General features: G+C 46.2%; 2 protein-coding genes and 1 long non-coding RNA gene across 4 annotated transcripts in view; 1 reads left to right on the forward strand and 2 right to left on the reverse strand.

The window, feature by feature from the left end:
- Nucleotides 1-17,224, reverse strand: part of PSMA1 (proteasome 20S subunit alpha 1) — a 395,447-nt gene that overhangs the window by 103,227 nt on the left and 274,996 nt on the right. The window lies entirely within an intron of this gene.
- LOC307211539 lies at nucleotides 2,119-5,200 on the reverse strand. Its single transcript, XR_013836515.1, has 3 exons — nucleotides 5,121-5,200; nucleotides 3,088-3,252; nucleotides 2,119-2,372 (listed from the first exon to the last, which is right to left on the reverse strand). It is a non-coding gene; the product is annotated as an uncharacterized lncRNA (long non-coding RNA).
- CALCB (calcitonin related polypeptide beta) lies at nucleotides 7,992-16,203 on the forward strand. Of its 2 annotated transcripts, XM_079985806.1 has the most exons (5): nucleotides 7,992-8,066; nucleotides 9,674-9,769; nucleotides 10,314-10,436; nucleotides 13,411-13,595; nucleotides 15,728-16,203. In XM_079985806.1, the coding sequence occupies exons 2-4, from the start codon at nucleotides 9,684-9,686 to the stop codon at nucleotides 13,568-13,570; spliced, it is 369 nt and encodes a 122-aa protein (XP_079841932.1). In that variant the 5' UTR covers nucleotides 7,992-8,066; nucleotides 9,674-9,683; the 3' UTR covers nucleotides 13,571-13,595; nucleotides 15,728-16,203. The 2 variants fall into 2 exon arrangements, with proteins under 2 accessions (XP_079841932.1, XP_079841931.1); XM_079985805.1 differs by lacking the exons at nucleotides 13,411-13,595; nucleotides 15,728-16,203 and adding an exon at nucleotides 11,338-11,749.

Here is a 17,224-nt window from a genome sequence, read left to right on the forward strand (position 1 = left end):
AGTCAGCCATGAAAGTCACTGGGTGATCCTGGGTCATTCATAGTCTTTCAGCCTTACTTACCTCACAGGGTTGTTGTGAGTATAAAATAGGGAGGTGGGAACTATGTATACAAAGCTGAGCTCTTTGGAGGAAATGCAGGATAGAACTGTAATAATAAATAAAGGGATAACTAGATAATTGGTCCATATCTCAGCTGATTTCAGGGTGATTTAGGTGAGGCAGATAGAACACAATTTTAGGTGGGTTTTTTTTTTTGGTATTGTAACAGATACCCTAACTATAGCCACAGTGATAGAGGAGGGAAAGAGGATTCAACAAATATTGCTCACCAAAATTGCTCGTCTTAAATTTCTCAACTACTAAATGGAAAACAACCACCCCTTTTCAAGCAAAACAAAAAAAGAAAGGGAAATGATCCTGTAAGCTGAGTCAGTTCAACCAACCATGTTGCTTAATTTTGCTGTGTCGTAATAAGTCATTATTATATTTATAATTACATTTTCCAGACTGAAGAAGATTCTGGGGAAACTTGCTCACTACTTCGTGACAGTGTTCTGGTCCTAATAAAATGCACTACGCTTTTTTTACTGTTGGATTTATTCTTATGGACAAGCATGCCTACCTGTATTTATCTACATTTATGGCTAAATTACTGTAATTACAGTTACTGCGCTTAGAGACAGAATAATTCATTGCTTAACAGATATAATATAGTCAACACATTTTTTCCAGAAATGCATTTTTTTTTATTCTTGTAAACACAAATCCACCTGGCACTTCCACCTGCTCTAGGAAATCTCATATAAGTGGTGAAGTCAGGAAACAAAGATGGATGCAGAAAATGAGGTGGGTGGTGGGAGCTCCAGGTGAGCCCAACAGAATAGCAGAAGGGATCATAGTGACTGAGGGGGAGGAGACAGAACAAACTTCTCCCATCTGAATTCTCTGGCTTGTTACCTTGATGATACTCCTAGATCAGAAAGAACTCTCCTCTCCTTACCTGGACTTTTGCGGGTAGATCATCACTCTAACTCATTGTCAACAAATCATAACTTGGAGCAAAAAGTTGTCACATTAGTGATGAGATGGGTCAAACTGTACACCTGAATATGTCCAAGAACCCTAAGGCTTTGGGTCAGAGGCACCCCTTGAGATGTAGTCCCTATGTAAACTCTTTCATCAGGTCAACCTATGGTCCTCTAGATCAGTGTTTCCCAACCTTGTGCCTCCAGCTGTTTTTGGACTACAATTCCCATCATCCCTTGCCACTGGTCTTGCTAGTCAGGAATGATGGGAGTTGTAGTTCAAAAACAGCTGGAGGCATAAGGTTGGGAAACACTGCAGATGCTGTTGGAACTCCAATTCCCATCCACGCCAGCCAGCATGGCCAGTGGAAAGGAATAATGGGAGTTTTAATCCAGCAATTTGTGGGTTGCTATTCTCAACAGACTAAGGATCCCTGCGGCGGGGTGCGCTCCCGCTGCTCGGTCCCAGCGCCTGCCAACCTAGCAGTTCGAAAGCACCTCCGGGTGCAAGTAGATAAATAGGGACCGCTTACCAGCGGGAAGGTAAACGGCGTTTCCGTGTGTGGCTCTGGCTCTGGCTCTGGCCAGAGCAGCGATGTCACGCTGGCCACGTGACCCGGAAGTGTCTCCGGACAGCGCTGGCCCCTGGCCTCTTAAGTGAGATGGGCGCACAACCCCAGAGTCTGTCAAGACTGGCCCGTACGGGCAGGGGTACCTTTACCTTTACCTTTTAAGGGCAGATCCACACCATACATTTAAAGCACATGACCCCCCACCCCAAGGATCTTGGGAACTGTAGTTTCCAACTCACATAACTACAGTTCACAGAGCCCTTAACAAACTACAGTTACCAGGCTTATTTGGGATAAGGCACTCACTTTAAATATGCATTAGATATGCTTTAATTTGTGGAGTAGATCTGCCCTAACTGATGTCATCAGAGTTGGCCCAAAACATTTGTTGGCTGCGGCTGAGCAGGAAATTGGGATTAACCCAGAGCATTCGCATGCTCCTTGACTCATTTTGATTGCAAAGCAGCCAGTTGCTATAAAAGACAGCTGGCTTCTTTAACTCTTTCAGTTTTTAGGAAAAAAGTGTTGGCTAAAGGAACAGTTCACTTGTCCCAGAGGTATTAAGCTAGAATGAGCCCACAGTGACACTAATTTTCTTAATGGCTGTGAATCATGGGGGAATTCATTTTTTGGTGAGACATTCTGAACCAAGTTTTGAAAGACTCCAAACCCTGTTTATTTCAATATATTTTATAAGTCTTGTCTAAATTTGTTTTTGTAGTTCAGCAACATCTGGAGGAGGGCCACATACATGTCCAGCTGGCCATGTCCTCCCTGCAAGTTTAAAAGGAAAAGGGGAAAGGAAAGATGCTGTGGTGAGCAGGGCCTGTTTGCATCTGCTTCCATCATATGCCGCTGTCTGTGAGGCCCTAGACCTCAGCCCCCAGGTCCATCACTTGCTGAACAACTAGCCACACTACCAGGGCATCTGTAACATCCCCATCCCATTAAAGCGCTAGACATTGTTGCTCCTTTCTGAGGACTGGTCACCCTCACAAGGACCCAGCAGTTCTCAACCCTTGTGGCTCAAGAGCATCTTGGTTTGAGGAGTATTCCACAGATTCTTTCAATAGCAAGCACACAAGTTGTTCTTTCCCCAATTTCCCCACCCTCCTTCCTTAAAGTGTGTGTGTGTGTGTGAAAATTCCTGCATTGCAGGGGTTGGACTAGATGACCCTGGGGAATCCTTTCCAGTTCTATGATTCTGTGAAAAGCGCAACTAACTCTTCCTACAACATTGCTTTAAGATTTCTTTCAGACCCAGCAATCCTGTGTCCCCCCCCAAGACAACTGCAACTCCTTACTACTGCTCTGACCCAATCCCTGTGCAGGTCAGAGATTTAGGGGGGTTGTCTCTAGACCCCTTCACCCTCCAACCACTACCTGAGATCAAATTTGACGCTCCTTTGGACATTTTATGTGGGATTCTAAACAGTAGCTTTACCCACCTCCAGGCTGTCGACCCTGTGCCTGAAAATCATATACTAACATTATAGGAAATCAGGCAGGTCCTGGATTGGTCAGCACCCGACTGCTTTCTGCTTGCTCTGAGCTTGGTGCGGGAATATTGAATCCCGTGTCTAAACAGGGTGTTTGTTGATTCAGACGAGACGGATGAATGAATGAATGAATGAATGGAAGAAGAAATAAAGCCCTTTTAAGAGAGGAAATGAGTTAAAGTTTCCTGTGATTCTGCTGTGCCTGCAGCCCTCAGACCTTCAACGGGGGAACTGCCAGACGATTCCACACAGCAGCACAACGGTCCATTCAGCACAGTTTTCTCTACACGGACAAGCAGCAGCGTTTCAGGCGAGGAGTGTCTCCTCGCTGCCGCTGTGGGCTGAACCTGGGACTTTCTGCATGCCAAGCAGATGCCGTGCCACTGAGCTGCGATCCTTCACCATATTTTACTTTGCCAGTTTAGGCTGCAGTCCTATCCCCACACGCCTGGAGAGTAATCCCGCACTGGATTCAATAGGACATGCTTCTGAGTAAACAGGGCTAGGGTTGCGCTGTGACGTCAGAGATCAAAGGACCGATTTCCTTTGGCCAGAAACAGCCAGGGAAGTTTGCATATTGAAGCTCAGCACATGAAATGGTAGGAAGTATTAACCTGCTGGGTTTCTGTTTGTCAATCAAGTTTTAAAGGCACCGGAGCCCCCGAAAGAGTAAGGGGAAATTGGGGGCTCTCATATAGAGCTTTTAAAATATTCTCTTTTTACATTTTGCCAACTGGAGACTTCTGTTTTATTAGTCTTTCCAGGCTGACCACACAGGTGCCAAATGTTTGTTTCCTTCCTATTTCCAAATCCAATGAATTGGGAAACGAGCGTGTTTGCTCAGAGGTAGACCTCACTGCTCAATGAGACTTCTCTCAAAAAAGCGTGCCTCAAGCGGTCGCCTACGTAATGGGCAGCGCGATCCTATGTGCGTTTGTTCAGAAGCTGTTAATACTGTACAGTAATCGGTTCAGCAGGACTTAACTCCCAAGAAATTGTACTCGCAGCCTTCGACGATCATAACCCATCTATCCAATGAGACTACTCCGGAGTAAATACTGGGCACGCTCTTCTTTATTCTAACGGCTGGACATCTAGAAATTTCCACTAGAAACCGCTTCACTAATTCGTTCCCAAGCAGAGGACTGAGCGCCTACTCGGTGCCATACATTGCAGAGAAGGACCATAACGTTACAGGTGTGATGTTTCATCCTTCCCACCCGCAATCTGATCTTGCTCTAAACCTAAAAGCATTCTTTTCTTTTAAAATAAAAATATATCTATTGGAATTTCTCTTTGCTTTTTCACGGGTGGTTTCGCATGGACCGCCGGTGATAAAATTAACAAGAGAATAGGATCCGCTCTCCTGTTAAGAGTGGCACTCACTTTGGAATCATGTCTGAATAGCGGCAGAGCGGGGAACGGGCGCTCAACCCTTCGCTTTAACCAGGAGGAGGGCATTTCCACATCCTCCTTGGCAGGGCTGTGGCAGCCACAGATTTTTTTCGCGGTGGCCATTTGCCTTTCCCCATCCATCCCTTGGCCCCCAGGAGGGGAGAGCGCTCTGGGGTCCGGCACACGGGTTTCCCACGGGCATCCAGCTTGGCCACTGGGAGACCAGGATGCAGAACTAGATGGGCCGCTGGCCGGATCCAGCATTACTCTTTGAAAGTCCTTTTGGTCATCACCCTCTGGAAAAAAAATTACCCGGCTGGGTCTGGACTGGGGGGATAGATATAGCGTGGCAGGAGGCCAGGGTGGCTGTGGAGAAAGGCTCTCCTCCCCGCCCTATTTTAGATTGATGCTCGGGGACGATCCTTGCCCCACACCTTAGCTATTTGCTGCTGCCCAGCCTGTATCGGCTCCCCCAGCCACAAATGAGAACGGAAAGCGTTGAAAGGCAAGGAAAGGTTTCTAGAGCTCAGGAATCTCCCCGGTGGGGACTAACCAGACACCGGGCTGTTTGAGCACCAGCCGCCTCTAAAGCCGCCTGCGCGCCCCCTTTCCCCGATCCCAGGTTCACCTGCACGTGGGATCATCCTGGCGCCAAGCAGAGAGAGACCCGCGCTGGCCCCGAGGACACCGGGGAGGCCCCGCTAAGCTTTTATGAAAGACGAGGGGAAGAGAAATCGGACGTGCTCTGGACTTCAGCTACTGCAAACAAGCTACCCAACAACCTTCCCTCCCCCGCCCTCTTTAGACCCCGCCCCCACGTGCCCGTAGCAAATTCGAGACCGAGCCGGGACTTCTCTTGTTGCCAAAGGAAGATTGAGAAACCAGGAATCCTCTTAATCCTACAGGGGGTGGGGGCGGGGAGGAAACGCAGTTTGATTCTCCAGTGAAGCTGCCACGCAAGCTTTGCTGTGTAGGCGCAAAGAGGAGACGAGGCGATCTGTAACTATCCGGCTTCCGATGAGAGACGGATCTCCCGCGGATTACGAGATTTCCCTCTCGAGAAAAAAAGGACACCCCTCGAAGGGGGAAAAGTACACACACCCCTCCCCCTCCGGCTTCCTCGCGAAGGTGGCTTGTTATTGTTATGTCTAGCGCCTCTCGGGAACCCAAACATCCTGCCGGGAGGAGCAGGTGTCCCCGCGCCAGGCACGACTCGGCGGCAGCCAGGCCATGACTAAGAGTCCCCTGGAGAGTGATGGATTCGCCCCTTGTCGCTCCTCGCCCCCTGCCGCTCCTCCTCCACCTCCGCTGCCGACGCGGCGCTTGGCGCTCCAAGTGCCCGCGGTGCCGCCGAGCAGCTGGAGCCCTGCCGGGCGGAACGTGACCACTTCAAGCCGGGAACAGGCACACACCCCGGCGGGCGGGAGGAGGGGGGTTGGCGTGCGTGTGGTCCGACGGCCTGTCCGCTGCCCCCTCCTGCAGCAAGAGGCGCGGGGAGCTGCGCCCCCCCCCCGCGATGCCACGCCGGGGGCTCTTTCTTGGCACCAGGGTTGCATTGGGCAGAGAGAGCAGGCGAGCGGCGCTCGGTCCTCTCCGGCAGACTCCGGGCTGACTGGCTCGGGACGCCCTGAGCCCGTCCCTGCGCGGGGCAGCGCTGCCCTCCGGGGCGCCAAGGCAGCAGCGCGCCTCCCGTCCGCACTGCACCCCCCTCTCTAGGGGGACCTGCTGCAGCGAGCAAGGCAAACGCGCTCGAAGTGCTGGCGGCGGATCTCCACAATGCAGAGATCTTAAATATACAGTGGTACCTCGGGTTACATACGCTTCAGGTTACAGACTCCGCTAACCCAGAAATAGTATCTCGGTTAAGAACTTTGCTTCAGAATGAGAACAGAAATCGTGCGGCGGCGGCGCAGCAGCAGCAGGAGGCCCCATTAGCTAAAGTGGTGCTTCAGGTTATGAACAGTTTCAGGTTAAGAACAGACCTCCGGAACGAATTAAGTACTTAACCCGAGGTACCTCTGTATAACTCAATACATACACTTATCATGATCCTTATTCAGAAATACGGAGAATAGCCCCTATCTTCCCCGTGAGAAACAGGTAAAGGGTCTGCTTTTGCACCAGGGCACCCCCTCCCCCACTGATTCAATCCCCATTTATTCAATGGTTGGAGTGGGGTTATGGATCACCAGGCTGCCTCTGGTTTTCTGCCTAGTGTGATTTAGATACCGGGGGCAGGGTGTTCAAAGGTTTCAGCACCTCAGCTTTCTTTGATGCTTGTGCAAAAATTAACCTGAAGGTAACACGAGTGACTCCCCTGACTTGGTGTTTGAATGGAGTTTCGTTGATCCCTCCCATCGACCCGCAGGCTTCTTCGTTAGGGCCCCCGGCCCTTGCCAAAGTGACCAGACCTTAAGCATTTTACACAGGAAACGCAGCTTTGTTAAATTCGGTGTCTGGGGGAAATATACAGGGGCAGCAGGATTCTACCGATGCTTCCTCAGAAGTAAGTCACCACTGAGGTCTTACTCTTAAGTAGCTTCACATGGGATGTCAACCTTTATAAAGGGTTTATAAAGGCTCTCTAGGGTATTCTGAGAAGCAGGTTAGGCGATATGTCACTGTCACGTTCACAGGTATAGGAACGGTGTGGCCTTTATGTGTAATCCTAAATATCCCCTCCCTGTGCTTCGGATCGCAATTGCAAATAAGGTTTGCAATCCCATGTACACTTAGCTGGGGGTGAGATCCGTTGAGCACTAAGAGACTTACTTCCGAGTAAACATGCATAGGATTGAGATGCACATTGTTTAATGTGTGGGATAAAAAAGGACTGTGCATTGTAAAAGTGTTCCCCAGAGAAATGCTCTCTGGGTTTTGGTGAAGAGAGAGCCTTGCGCTTATTCAGGGATGGATGCCAACTCCGTAATAAACGTCGAGAGCCGAATTCTCTACACATCCACTATAGCACCACTATGGCCATTCTAATATACAAAGAAGTTTTTAAAAAGGAAAGCTGCCAACTTCCATTTTCTGCAATGCAGCATTTTTTGCAGTAGATGTCGCCTCTAATAAGTAAATAACCTGCCCTTTGGGTTTGTTCATTAAAAAGATACGGTAGATTTTGTAGGGATGAGAGTATGGGGTGGCCTGGATATTATTAATGACTCGAGACGATTTCCCTTACATTTCATTAATCGTCTGATATGTCCCGCTCCCCCCTCCCCGCGTACCCCCCCTTTCTCTCTCTCTCTTCGTCCGATGACCTCAATGCAAATAAACCTATCAGATGTGCCTAAATGACTGGCAATTTTTTTTGTGAATGGAATACTCAGTGACTGGAGGATGACGTAATTCGGGAGCTGGGGTTTCGTGGTCAAGCGTGGATTGGTTTTATAGTTGACAACCGAGGTGCTGATTGGCTGGCGGGCAGCTCGTCGAACGCCTACACACTTTTGCCCTGGCGGTAGATATAAAAGGGGGTCGTTGGGCACGGAAGACCATCACGACTGGGAAACGCACACCGAGGCCGCCACCTGCACTACGCTTTCCTCAATAAGCTTTGCATCTGAAGGTAAGTGCGTTCTCCTGTTATTGACTTTCCAGTCCAGGGAGTGCTGAAAAGGCTTCTCAGTGGCGGAGAACTTGCAACTCCTCAAGTTCGGAGGATGTTAGGCTGATGCTGGGTCTTGTGGCGTCTCGTGCTTCTCTCCTTGGATTCTTGAGCAGAACGGCTTTTTCCCTAGATATGCTTTGACAGGTATTATTTATTAGTCACTTGCTTCGGAAAAGGCGTGAGCACAGAGAAACGCATAGGTTGCAGAACGGCAGTTTAAAACCATTTCCCTTTCTGCAAGGTGAAAATCCCCCTTTCGTTCGTGTAGACTAGAGGCTGCCCGTTTAATTCTGAGTATTTTATCAGTAAGAGTCGTGCAAAAATGGCACGTGGGAGATGCCTTCAAGAAACCTAATTTCGTGTAATTGGGAATGCTCCTCTGGGTATGACCGCCCCCGAGAGTAACTCTGCTGCAGCAAAGAAGAATCTCGTGGCACCTTCAAACTATTTTATTGCAGTCTGAGCAATAAAAGGGAACTGCCTGCTTCCATCAGGTGCAGGAAGGTGTTGGACCCAGAGGCGTGGCAGGGAGGGGGGAGAGGAACCGTTTTACAAAATGAGTAGGGCTGCATCTCTATACCCATTTACTAGGAAGATGTCTCCATTGAATTCAGTGGGAGTAGCTATATATAGGATTTCACCGTAATGAACTCATCTGGACACTAGAGACACAACTCCTGGCATAATATATTACTTTCCTTTAAGATGCCACAGAGCTCTTTAAACAAAAGTATTGCGTATGCAAATGTATTATATTCCTTATAATTCCTGGATTTTGTTTTTCAGAAACAATTTTAAAATCCTCATTTCCGTAACAGGGCTATTTATTTAAATGAGGACACCCCCCCCCCAGATTTTTCAAGTAATCATTTATTTCAGCGCAAAGAATTATGCCTCCCCACCCTTCTTTTCAATTTAAAACAAAATACACAAAATTTCTACATGCAGTTATAAATGCAGATCTGGCCGCATTTTATTCGTTTTCCTTTGATCTTTGGCGCTCGACACGATTCCCAGCATGTGAATATTATCAACGATTTCATAGTATTGGTCCCCATCTGTTGATGAAGTTGACCTGGTTGCCTTCTGTCCTCCAGCTATATATCAACTCTGCGAAATTTTCCAATTTTCTTCCTACCTGAGCATTGGCGACATAGACATTCTTTGAAGATAACACTTCGAAAATAAAACACACACAAATCCTACCAAATTGGGGTGGGGACCTAGATGCAAATAGCACATGATCCCATGACCCTTCCCCCCCTTTAAAAAAAAACCTAGGAAATTAAAGCATCCTTAGAACCTCGATCCTATTACGCATGCTAACGCAGAGCTGGCCGTAATCCAGTGGGGGGCTTCTTCCCAAGTGAGTTTGCGCAGGATTCCAGCGTTAGGATGGGATCATAGCTGTCAACGTTTTCCTTTTTTTAAAAGGGAAATTCCCTTATTCCGAATAGGATTACTCTCAAGAAAAGGGAAAAGTTGACAGCTATGGATGGGATCCGGAAAGATGCAAAGCGTGGGAAATGGCCCCTCTCTGAACGGCAGTCCTGTTGATTTTGCAGAGACAACGCTATGGCCATGGTGAAGATGTGCTCCTTCCTGGCTGTCTATGCTTTGGTGGTGTGCCTGATGGACAGCTCCCGGGCAGTCCCGCTAAGGTAAGAGGCAGCAAGCGGGAGGACAAGGGTCTGCATGCAGAGACTTCTCTTGAACGCCTCTTTGGCTTGGCGATCGCCAGAAAAGCGACTGGGGCGGCATTTGGAAAGGAAACGCGGCCGGTTCTGCAGAGGGGGCGGGCAACGGAAGGCTTGGCGCCGAGGGACGCGAGTGCGCGCGATTGCCCGCTTGGGCAAGATCCCTTGACACGGATTAGCCTAGTGGGGTGGGTGGGGGTGATGCAGGGAAGAAAAAAGGCTTCCCCCACCTCCCACGCCTTTCAGCGCGTGGTGAAACGGGCACTCGTCTGTGTTCGTTAAAGAAGAAAACGGGAGGGCCATTTACGCCCAGTTAACAAGCTCAGCGAGTGTGGTCTCGTGTGTATGGACGAGTTACACGTGTGCGGTACTGTGATCCCTCCCCCCCCAAGCAGATCGATGAGTTGGGTTGGAAAAAGGACCCTCCCGCCCCCGCCCCCTTGAGCACCCCTCCCTTTGAGAGAGCGCCGCTGGCCTTGAGCTCTCCCCCCTCGCTCCCTCTCCACAGACCTGGCTTGGAGCCTGTCACAGACCGAGGGAGCATGGGCGACTACGAAGCCCGGCGGTTGTTGAGCGCGCTGGTGAAGGAATACCTGGGGGAAGAGCTGGAGCGGGCGAGCGAAGGGAACAGGTAAGGAGAGCGACAGGTCGACGGGGAGGTAGGAAGGGGTGGTCGCAGCGGGGATCGGGGCGGGGGGGGGCTCTCTGGGAGTGCGGGCTCTTTCCTGGCAGATCAGCTGATGGGACCTCTTCTCCTCCCTGGGATGTGCAGACCCAGGTCCTGCGAGACGGGTCCCGCCATCCTGATGATCCCACTCTGATAGCCATGAACTGGGGTTTTCAGATTGCTCTTTTCTTAACTTGCTCTCTTTTGGGTTACTTCTTCTTGAGTTACTTTTTCTTCTCGTAAAAAAAAGAGAGGCCTTGCAAGTTGAAAGAAAGGGGGTTAGAGTAAAGTGGGGCAGCAAGAGGTACGTCTTGGCTTTATTCCACACCCCCCCCCCGTGAGAAATGCACAGAGTTCTTCTCATCACAACTCAAGCTTCTGCGCGCGCCCGAGTCAGTGCATGCCGTCGAGAAGAGGCGAGGCGGCCTTCCAAGTGCACGCAGCGCCCCCCTTCCCTCTCCAGGCCGAGTCTTGCAATTGCACCTGCACTTCCCTAATGAGCTCCGGTTGCAAAGCATGCTGATGAATGAGACTCACCATGCATGCCGGATGATCTTGAACTGTCCCTCCTCGCGTCCCGCCGGGATCGCTAACTGTCAGCATCCCAAGCAAGCGAGCGATTAATCACTTGCCATTTACTACAGCCCGATCCTCCTTCCGACAGAGCCCTTTTGCATGGACCTTGTTGCACCGGCACTGCGTCGAGATTGTCTTGTTGTTTTTTAAATGCCTATTTGTTGGTCGTTTGGTCTCCTGCTGTGGTTTTCGTTGAGTCTGGGCTAGGGGTGGGGATGGGATATAACAAGGCATGATGACTACGCATGGTTTTCTGTTACTTTGTTCGGCATGTTTTTCCCCCCTGCAGCTTGGATAGACCTATTTCCAAACGCTGTGCCAACCTGAGCACTTGTGTATTGGGCAAACTGTCTCAAGAATTGCACAAATTGCAAACTTACCCTCGTACTGACGTCGGGGCTGGAACTCCTGGCAAGAAAAGGAATGTGCTGAATGACCTGGAAAACGAACGCTATGCAAACTATGAGGAAGCCCTCGGAAACAACTAGATTGGCTCTCATCTCCTCTTCCTCTTATATTTTTTCCTCCTCTTTTTTGATGCATGTGGATCTAACCTTGATTGCTAATTTTGCTATGTTCTTTTGAATCTATTTTTGAGTGAGAATGTGAAGTGAAACAACTTCAAGTTAGGAAATTCAGGCTGCAATCCTATACACACACACACACACACACACACACACATACACACACCTGTGAGTAAATTCCATTTAGTCAAATAGGACTGACTTCTGAGTAGACATCCTTAGGGTTGCAGCTGTTAAGAATATAACACATATATTGGGGGGAGGGGACTTGGCTGAAACTGGGGAATAGAACATGCCAAATTAAAATGAGTAAGGACTAGCATTGCCTCGAATTTTCAACTGATTTTCTTAGATGTTTATTTTACAAATAATAATCCTTTGATTTCTGGCTACGCATTGTAAATTAAATAAATAAATGTTTCTTTCATGCCTGACCATGCAACTGTTCAATAAACCTATTTTTCTATAAGGATTAGGTCTATTTTATGAATGGTGCAAATCAGTTAAAAATAAAAATAAAAAGATGGCTTTTCTGGGCATGGTTTTAATGGTGTTCAGCTCAGGGTGACTGCTTTGGATTCATGCTTAAATACAAAGTCTTTTAAAAATGCAAGATATTTGCTCAGTGCAGGATGAATACGCAGGGTGACAATTTTTCTCCAGTGAAGTCAGTGGGAAACTTCACACTGACTATATATATATATATATATATAGTCAGTCACCCATTATACTCTTTGTAGCAGTACAATACGTAGTTTGCAAATATTAGAAACGTTAGCCAGTTACCAAAGTTATATTCTGATTGAAATCATCCAGGTAAGAACTTTAATACTTTATTTCTATTTCATTGTTCATTGATTTTGCATGAAGCTATGTAAGGTACAGGAGTAATTTATATTGGCTGGCAACATGCGGAGAATGGGGCCTTCTTCAGTATCCCTTGTGGTTACATTGTACAGTCTGCCTTGATTTACAAGGTGTGTCTGCTTGTAATTTAAACATCCCAATTATTATTTTTTATACTGAGTGTAATCCAGACAAAGTTAAGCCCTGGCAGTACTTATTTTTCCACTGAAATCAGTGGAACTTAAAAGTGATTGGTTTTGCAAGGTTGAGAACATGAGAACAGCCCATCTAGTTTAGCATCCTGTTTCCTGTTGTGGCCAATCAGATGTCTCTGGGAAGCCCACAAACAGGAAGTGAAGGCATCTTTCTCACACCCTTACTCTCCCAACAGATGGCATTTGCATCATTGTGCCAGTATGCTATGATTTGCCTTTTGGCTGAATTCCAGTGCACCAAGGCAGCAAGCTTATACTCATTTGCTTGGGAGTAAGACCCATTGTAGTCAGAGGGGCCTCCTTCTGAACAGATGGGCATAGGATTCCATTATAAGGATTGCAAGGCTAGCCATACTTGCTTCCTGGTTAGCACTGAGATAATGTGCTTCACTTCTGATTAAGCAGGTCTAACTGCATTTTCAGGGGCAGTCATCTGCCCACTGCATTGCCTGACTACAGACAACATCTGTTGAATCCAAAAACATTACTTCTGAGCGATCAGGCTGAGGATTACAATCTCTGATGGTTAGAAATATCTGGGAAGCCATAGAGCAAATGTCAAGGTCTCTTTGAAATGCAGTCTGTCATTATAGCACTGCAGAAGTCCATTGCTTCAAGCCTGAGCAAACCAAATATAGAAATCTTTTAAATATGGATATAAAGTACCAGCACAATTTTATCTTCTCAGGCATTTTCCAGGATTTTGCTTATAAAACGTGGTGTTGCTGAAAGATGTGCTCTGTTTCTCAGATCTGAATTCTTTCTTTCGGAAAACAGCGTGACAACTCAGAAGAGGGCATGCAACACAGCCACCTGTGTGACCCATCGTTTGGCAGACTTCCTGAGTAGGTCAGGAGGAGTGGGCAAGAACAACTTTGTACCCACCAACGTTGGATCAAAAGGTTTTGGCAGGCGAAGAAGAAATGTTCAGATGTAATCTGCTGAATGACCCCTGGAATATGGTAAGTGCATTACAGACATATTTCAGCAATATCAATGTCTTACTGATTTATATAAATTTCAGTGCTTGGCTGGATGTCATCTGAATTCTGGACCTCATTGAGCATGAAAAGCAAAATCTCAATCAAGAACAGGATTTCACCTGCTACTTTTAAAGAAAGGATAGGAAGCCTGTGTCCCCCTAAAGTTTGTCGGTCTCCAGCTCCTGTAACCCCTTGACCATTGGCCATGCTAGCTGGGGATGATCAAAGCTGTAGTTCAGCAACTTCTGAAAGACTTCAGGTTCTCCATCTCTGCTTTAAAAAAACCATCCCCTCTCATCAATAAATTACTTGTGGGTTTTTGGTTTTTTTTTTACAAATTCAGGAGGATATTAGGGAGAAAGTATGTAGATGGTCATTTTTCCACCTTTATTTAGTTGGAATAAACATAGCAGAACTAGATCTTCATGGTTGCATTTGATATTAACAGTGCAATCATATGCATTCCTATTCAAAAGGAAGCCTCACTGTATACAGTGGGGGTTAGGACTGGAGCTGAAATGGTTCAGCTACAAGAACTGAAATTTATTGGCCAAGTAATGGATGCTTCATGGAAGCCAAATATTAAACAACCATAAAACCGAATGAATTATTTGTACATCTTACCATGTAATGCAGGCATTCTGGGGTTTCATTTAGAATCCTTGTGTTACTTGCCATGCATTTAGTCTGCCCAACTACTGCCATTTAATGATTAGTGAATGAAATGTGTGAAATGTCATGGGAGCGGTGGGATTTTCTTTTAGAGGTCAAGATGGTGGTGAGACTCCATACTCTTGTCTCACTTCCCTGTACTCTAGTCTTTCCACATACCTCTGGAGTTAGTTAGGTTTTGGAGAAAGCTTCAGGATCCCACCACTTCCCCCTTATTTTATTTTATTTATTTAACAAAAAGTGCATACAACTTGATTGTTAAAACAATTTGTAAGTAGTTTAAAAAATATAGAATATGGGACATTAAAATTCTTGCTTAAAACAGTTAAAAACAAGTATATAAAAGCATTCAAAATAGGAATTAAAATCAGCAATAGCTAAGAAAAGAGAGAAAGCACCTGTTGCTTCTGTATGTTTAGATTTGCTTTCCTAAACCAGTGTTTAAGGTGCTGCCTCCTTGTGCTGTTATCACAGCATTTTATATTTCTGCATGGAGATTTCCCCACTGGGTTGAAATGGATGTTGAACTGGCACTGCCGGCTAGCTCTGTTTCTCCTGGAATGCTTCCAGATTTTCCTTCCAAGTTAAAGGGTGAGGAATGGACACTCTAGATCCCTGGCCTTGACTTAAGATTCTCCTCTAGCATAATAGCATGGGGTGAGTTGGCATCAGTGCAGAAAAGTAGTAAGAATACAGTGTTGCTCTCAGGCCATCCAAACAAATTCTGAGCCATTTGACTCACTTTTGTCAAGGCGGCTCCTGAGATGGCTCAGATATTGTAGAAGTGGATCACCTTGTTTTCTCCATCATTTAGGTCGCCTGAGGTTCTAATATCTCACCAATCTGAATAGATGACTTGTGAGAGAGTACATTTTAAATGTATTTTTTTCTAATTTAAATGCTGAAACATGAATCTGGTCATCCGTAGGCATATCATAACTGCCCTAATACCTTTCAAGCAAACGCTTCCTAAAACAAACCCCTTTGATGGTTTTTTTGGGTTTTTTTTAAACCCAACAACCATTGTATGAGGTGTGGCAATCAGTTACCCAGTGTCCTAATTACTCAGGGGGTCATTTCTGGGATGCTCAGGTATGTGGAAACAGAAAATGTTGGGAAGCAGTCCAATGCTCCCTGAGAAAAGGGCCAAGATGCCTTGGGCTTCCCTGAATTCCCAGCATTGCCAGATGTCTATGTGATGCAGTGGAAAAAAAGTGCCACCACAAATGCTGCTGTACTGGCATTGGGGCCTGGCACAGGGGGTTTGGTGTGTGTGCCAAGAAAGGCTTTCCCTCATTCTCTCCCCAACCCCCCCCCCCCGAAATAGCAGGAAAAGAAAAGCTACGTGGTAGGGCGTAGGTCGCTCCATCAAAGATCACTCTCCTCTCCATAGGATTGCTCTATCAAATTTGTGTAACATCTAATTTGATTTCTTTCAGATTGCCATGAAACTGAGCAGCAAACGCCTTTTAATTTCTCTTGAAAGCAACTTTCTTCCATAAATCAAGATGGCCGAATAAAAGACTCATTTTTGCATCCTTCTAATATTGAAGAAATGTTTTTGTTTTGAAATTAAATTGAAGCACTTCTGTTATATATATAAGAGATATATATATCTCAAGATAATTATTCAAATTAAATTATTGTATATTCTTTTTATATGCAGTTCTATTTCAAATAAAATGTGACAGCATCTATTTATTTACTTATTTATCTTCTAGCATATCTGTGAAATATGACCCATGCTATTTATCTTGGCAATACTGCCAAATCTCGGGGATTACACTAAATTGCTGCCTATCAAGGTATATCTGTAAGATATGGTGTGCTGTGCCTTGATGTAAAACAGTTAACTGACATGATTGTACAGTATGTTTAAAAAAATACACTTACAATATTGTATCATTTGTGAATTTATGCAAGATTAAAAAAAGTATTTTAGATACACATGGATTGAGAAACTGATCTTTCATTTAAACATTTTCTTTATTGCTAATTTACTATGCAGATATTTGATACTCTTGGCAGTGGTCACTGTTGAATATCAGATTCAACAGAGCTTTGCTAAATTTCAGCACGGCACTTGGATGTTCTATCTAATGTCTGATGCTATAGAATATGAACAGAAAGCAACAATTTGAATGTTCAAAACCAATAAATCCGTTGTTTGCAGACACCCTCATATGTAAAGCCAATTTTTTTTGGTTCCGTGTCTGCTCCCAGCGCAATGGAACCCTAGTCATGGCTATGACCATTGTGTGCTACAGCAAGTCAGAGTCTACATTCTTATAGATAAGATGGAGAAATTAATGTTTTTCTCTCCATGCAGTATTTCCCTTTGTTACTGAGAGTGAGGATGTACATCAGCCTTTCCGAGTCAGCTGCTTTCTAGATGTTTTGGACCAATCCTCATCAATCTCCATGCTGTAGCCTGTAGTCCAAAACTTGGGGGTGGCAGCACCAGGATCACAAAGGCTGATTGATGTAGATGGAGAATCTGCCGGTTTATCAAGGATTGCAGAAAACATGCATTCCTAGCTTTTGGGTAGTTTTAGGCTACAATCCTAGGCATGCTTACCAGGATGCAAATCCACTCAATTCAGTGAATTCCATGTAGACATGTATAGGACTGAGCTCTAAGTATATTTAAACTTCAATCCTTAGCACACAGTGAACTTGGCAAAAGAGATTTGTGAGTAAACATGCTGCGAGGGTATCATAAGGAAGCACAAAACAGAAGACATCCATCTGCTCAGGGCTGGCATCCAAGGCAAACCCCAAAATGATGCCTCCCAGCCAGGGAAGAAAGAATGAACGAAGATCTAAATCAGGAACAAAGGGGTGGGCGATAAAGATCTACACTGGGAGCAAGGGTGGGAGGAAACCAGCAACACCTCCTATTTGCAGAAAGGCTGCTGTAGAGGTGGCATCCAGGG

Source organism: Podarcis cretensis (genome assembly GCF_951804945.1).
Source record: "Podarcis cretensis genome assembly, chromosome: 1".
In the NCBI taxonomy this organism is placed as follows: domain Eukaryota; kingdom Metazoa; phylum Chordata; class Lepidosauria; order Squamata; family Lacertidae; genus Podarcis; species Podarcis cretensis.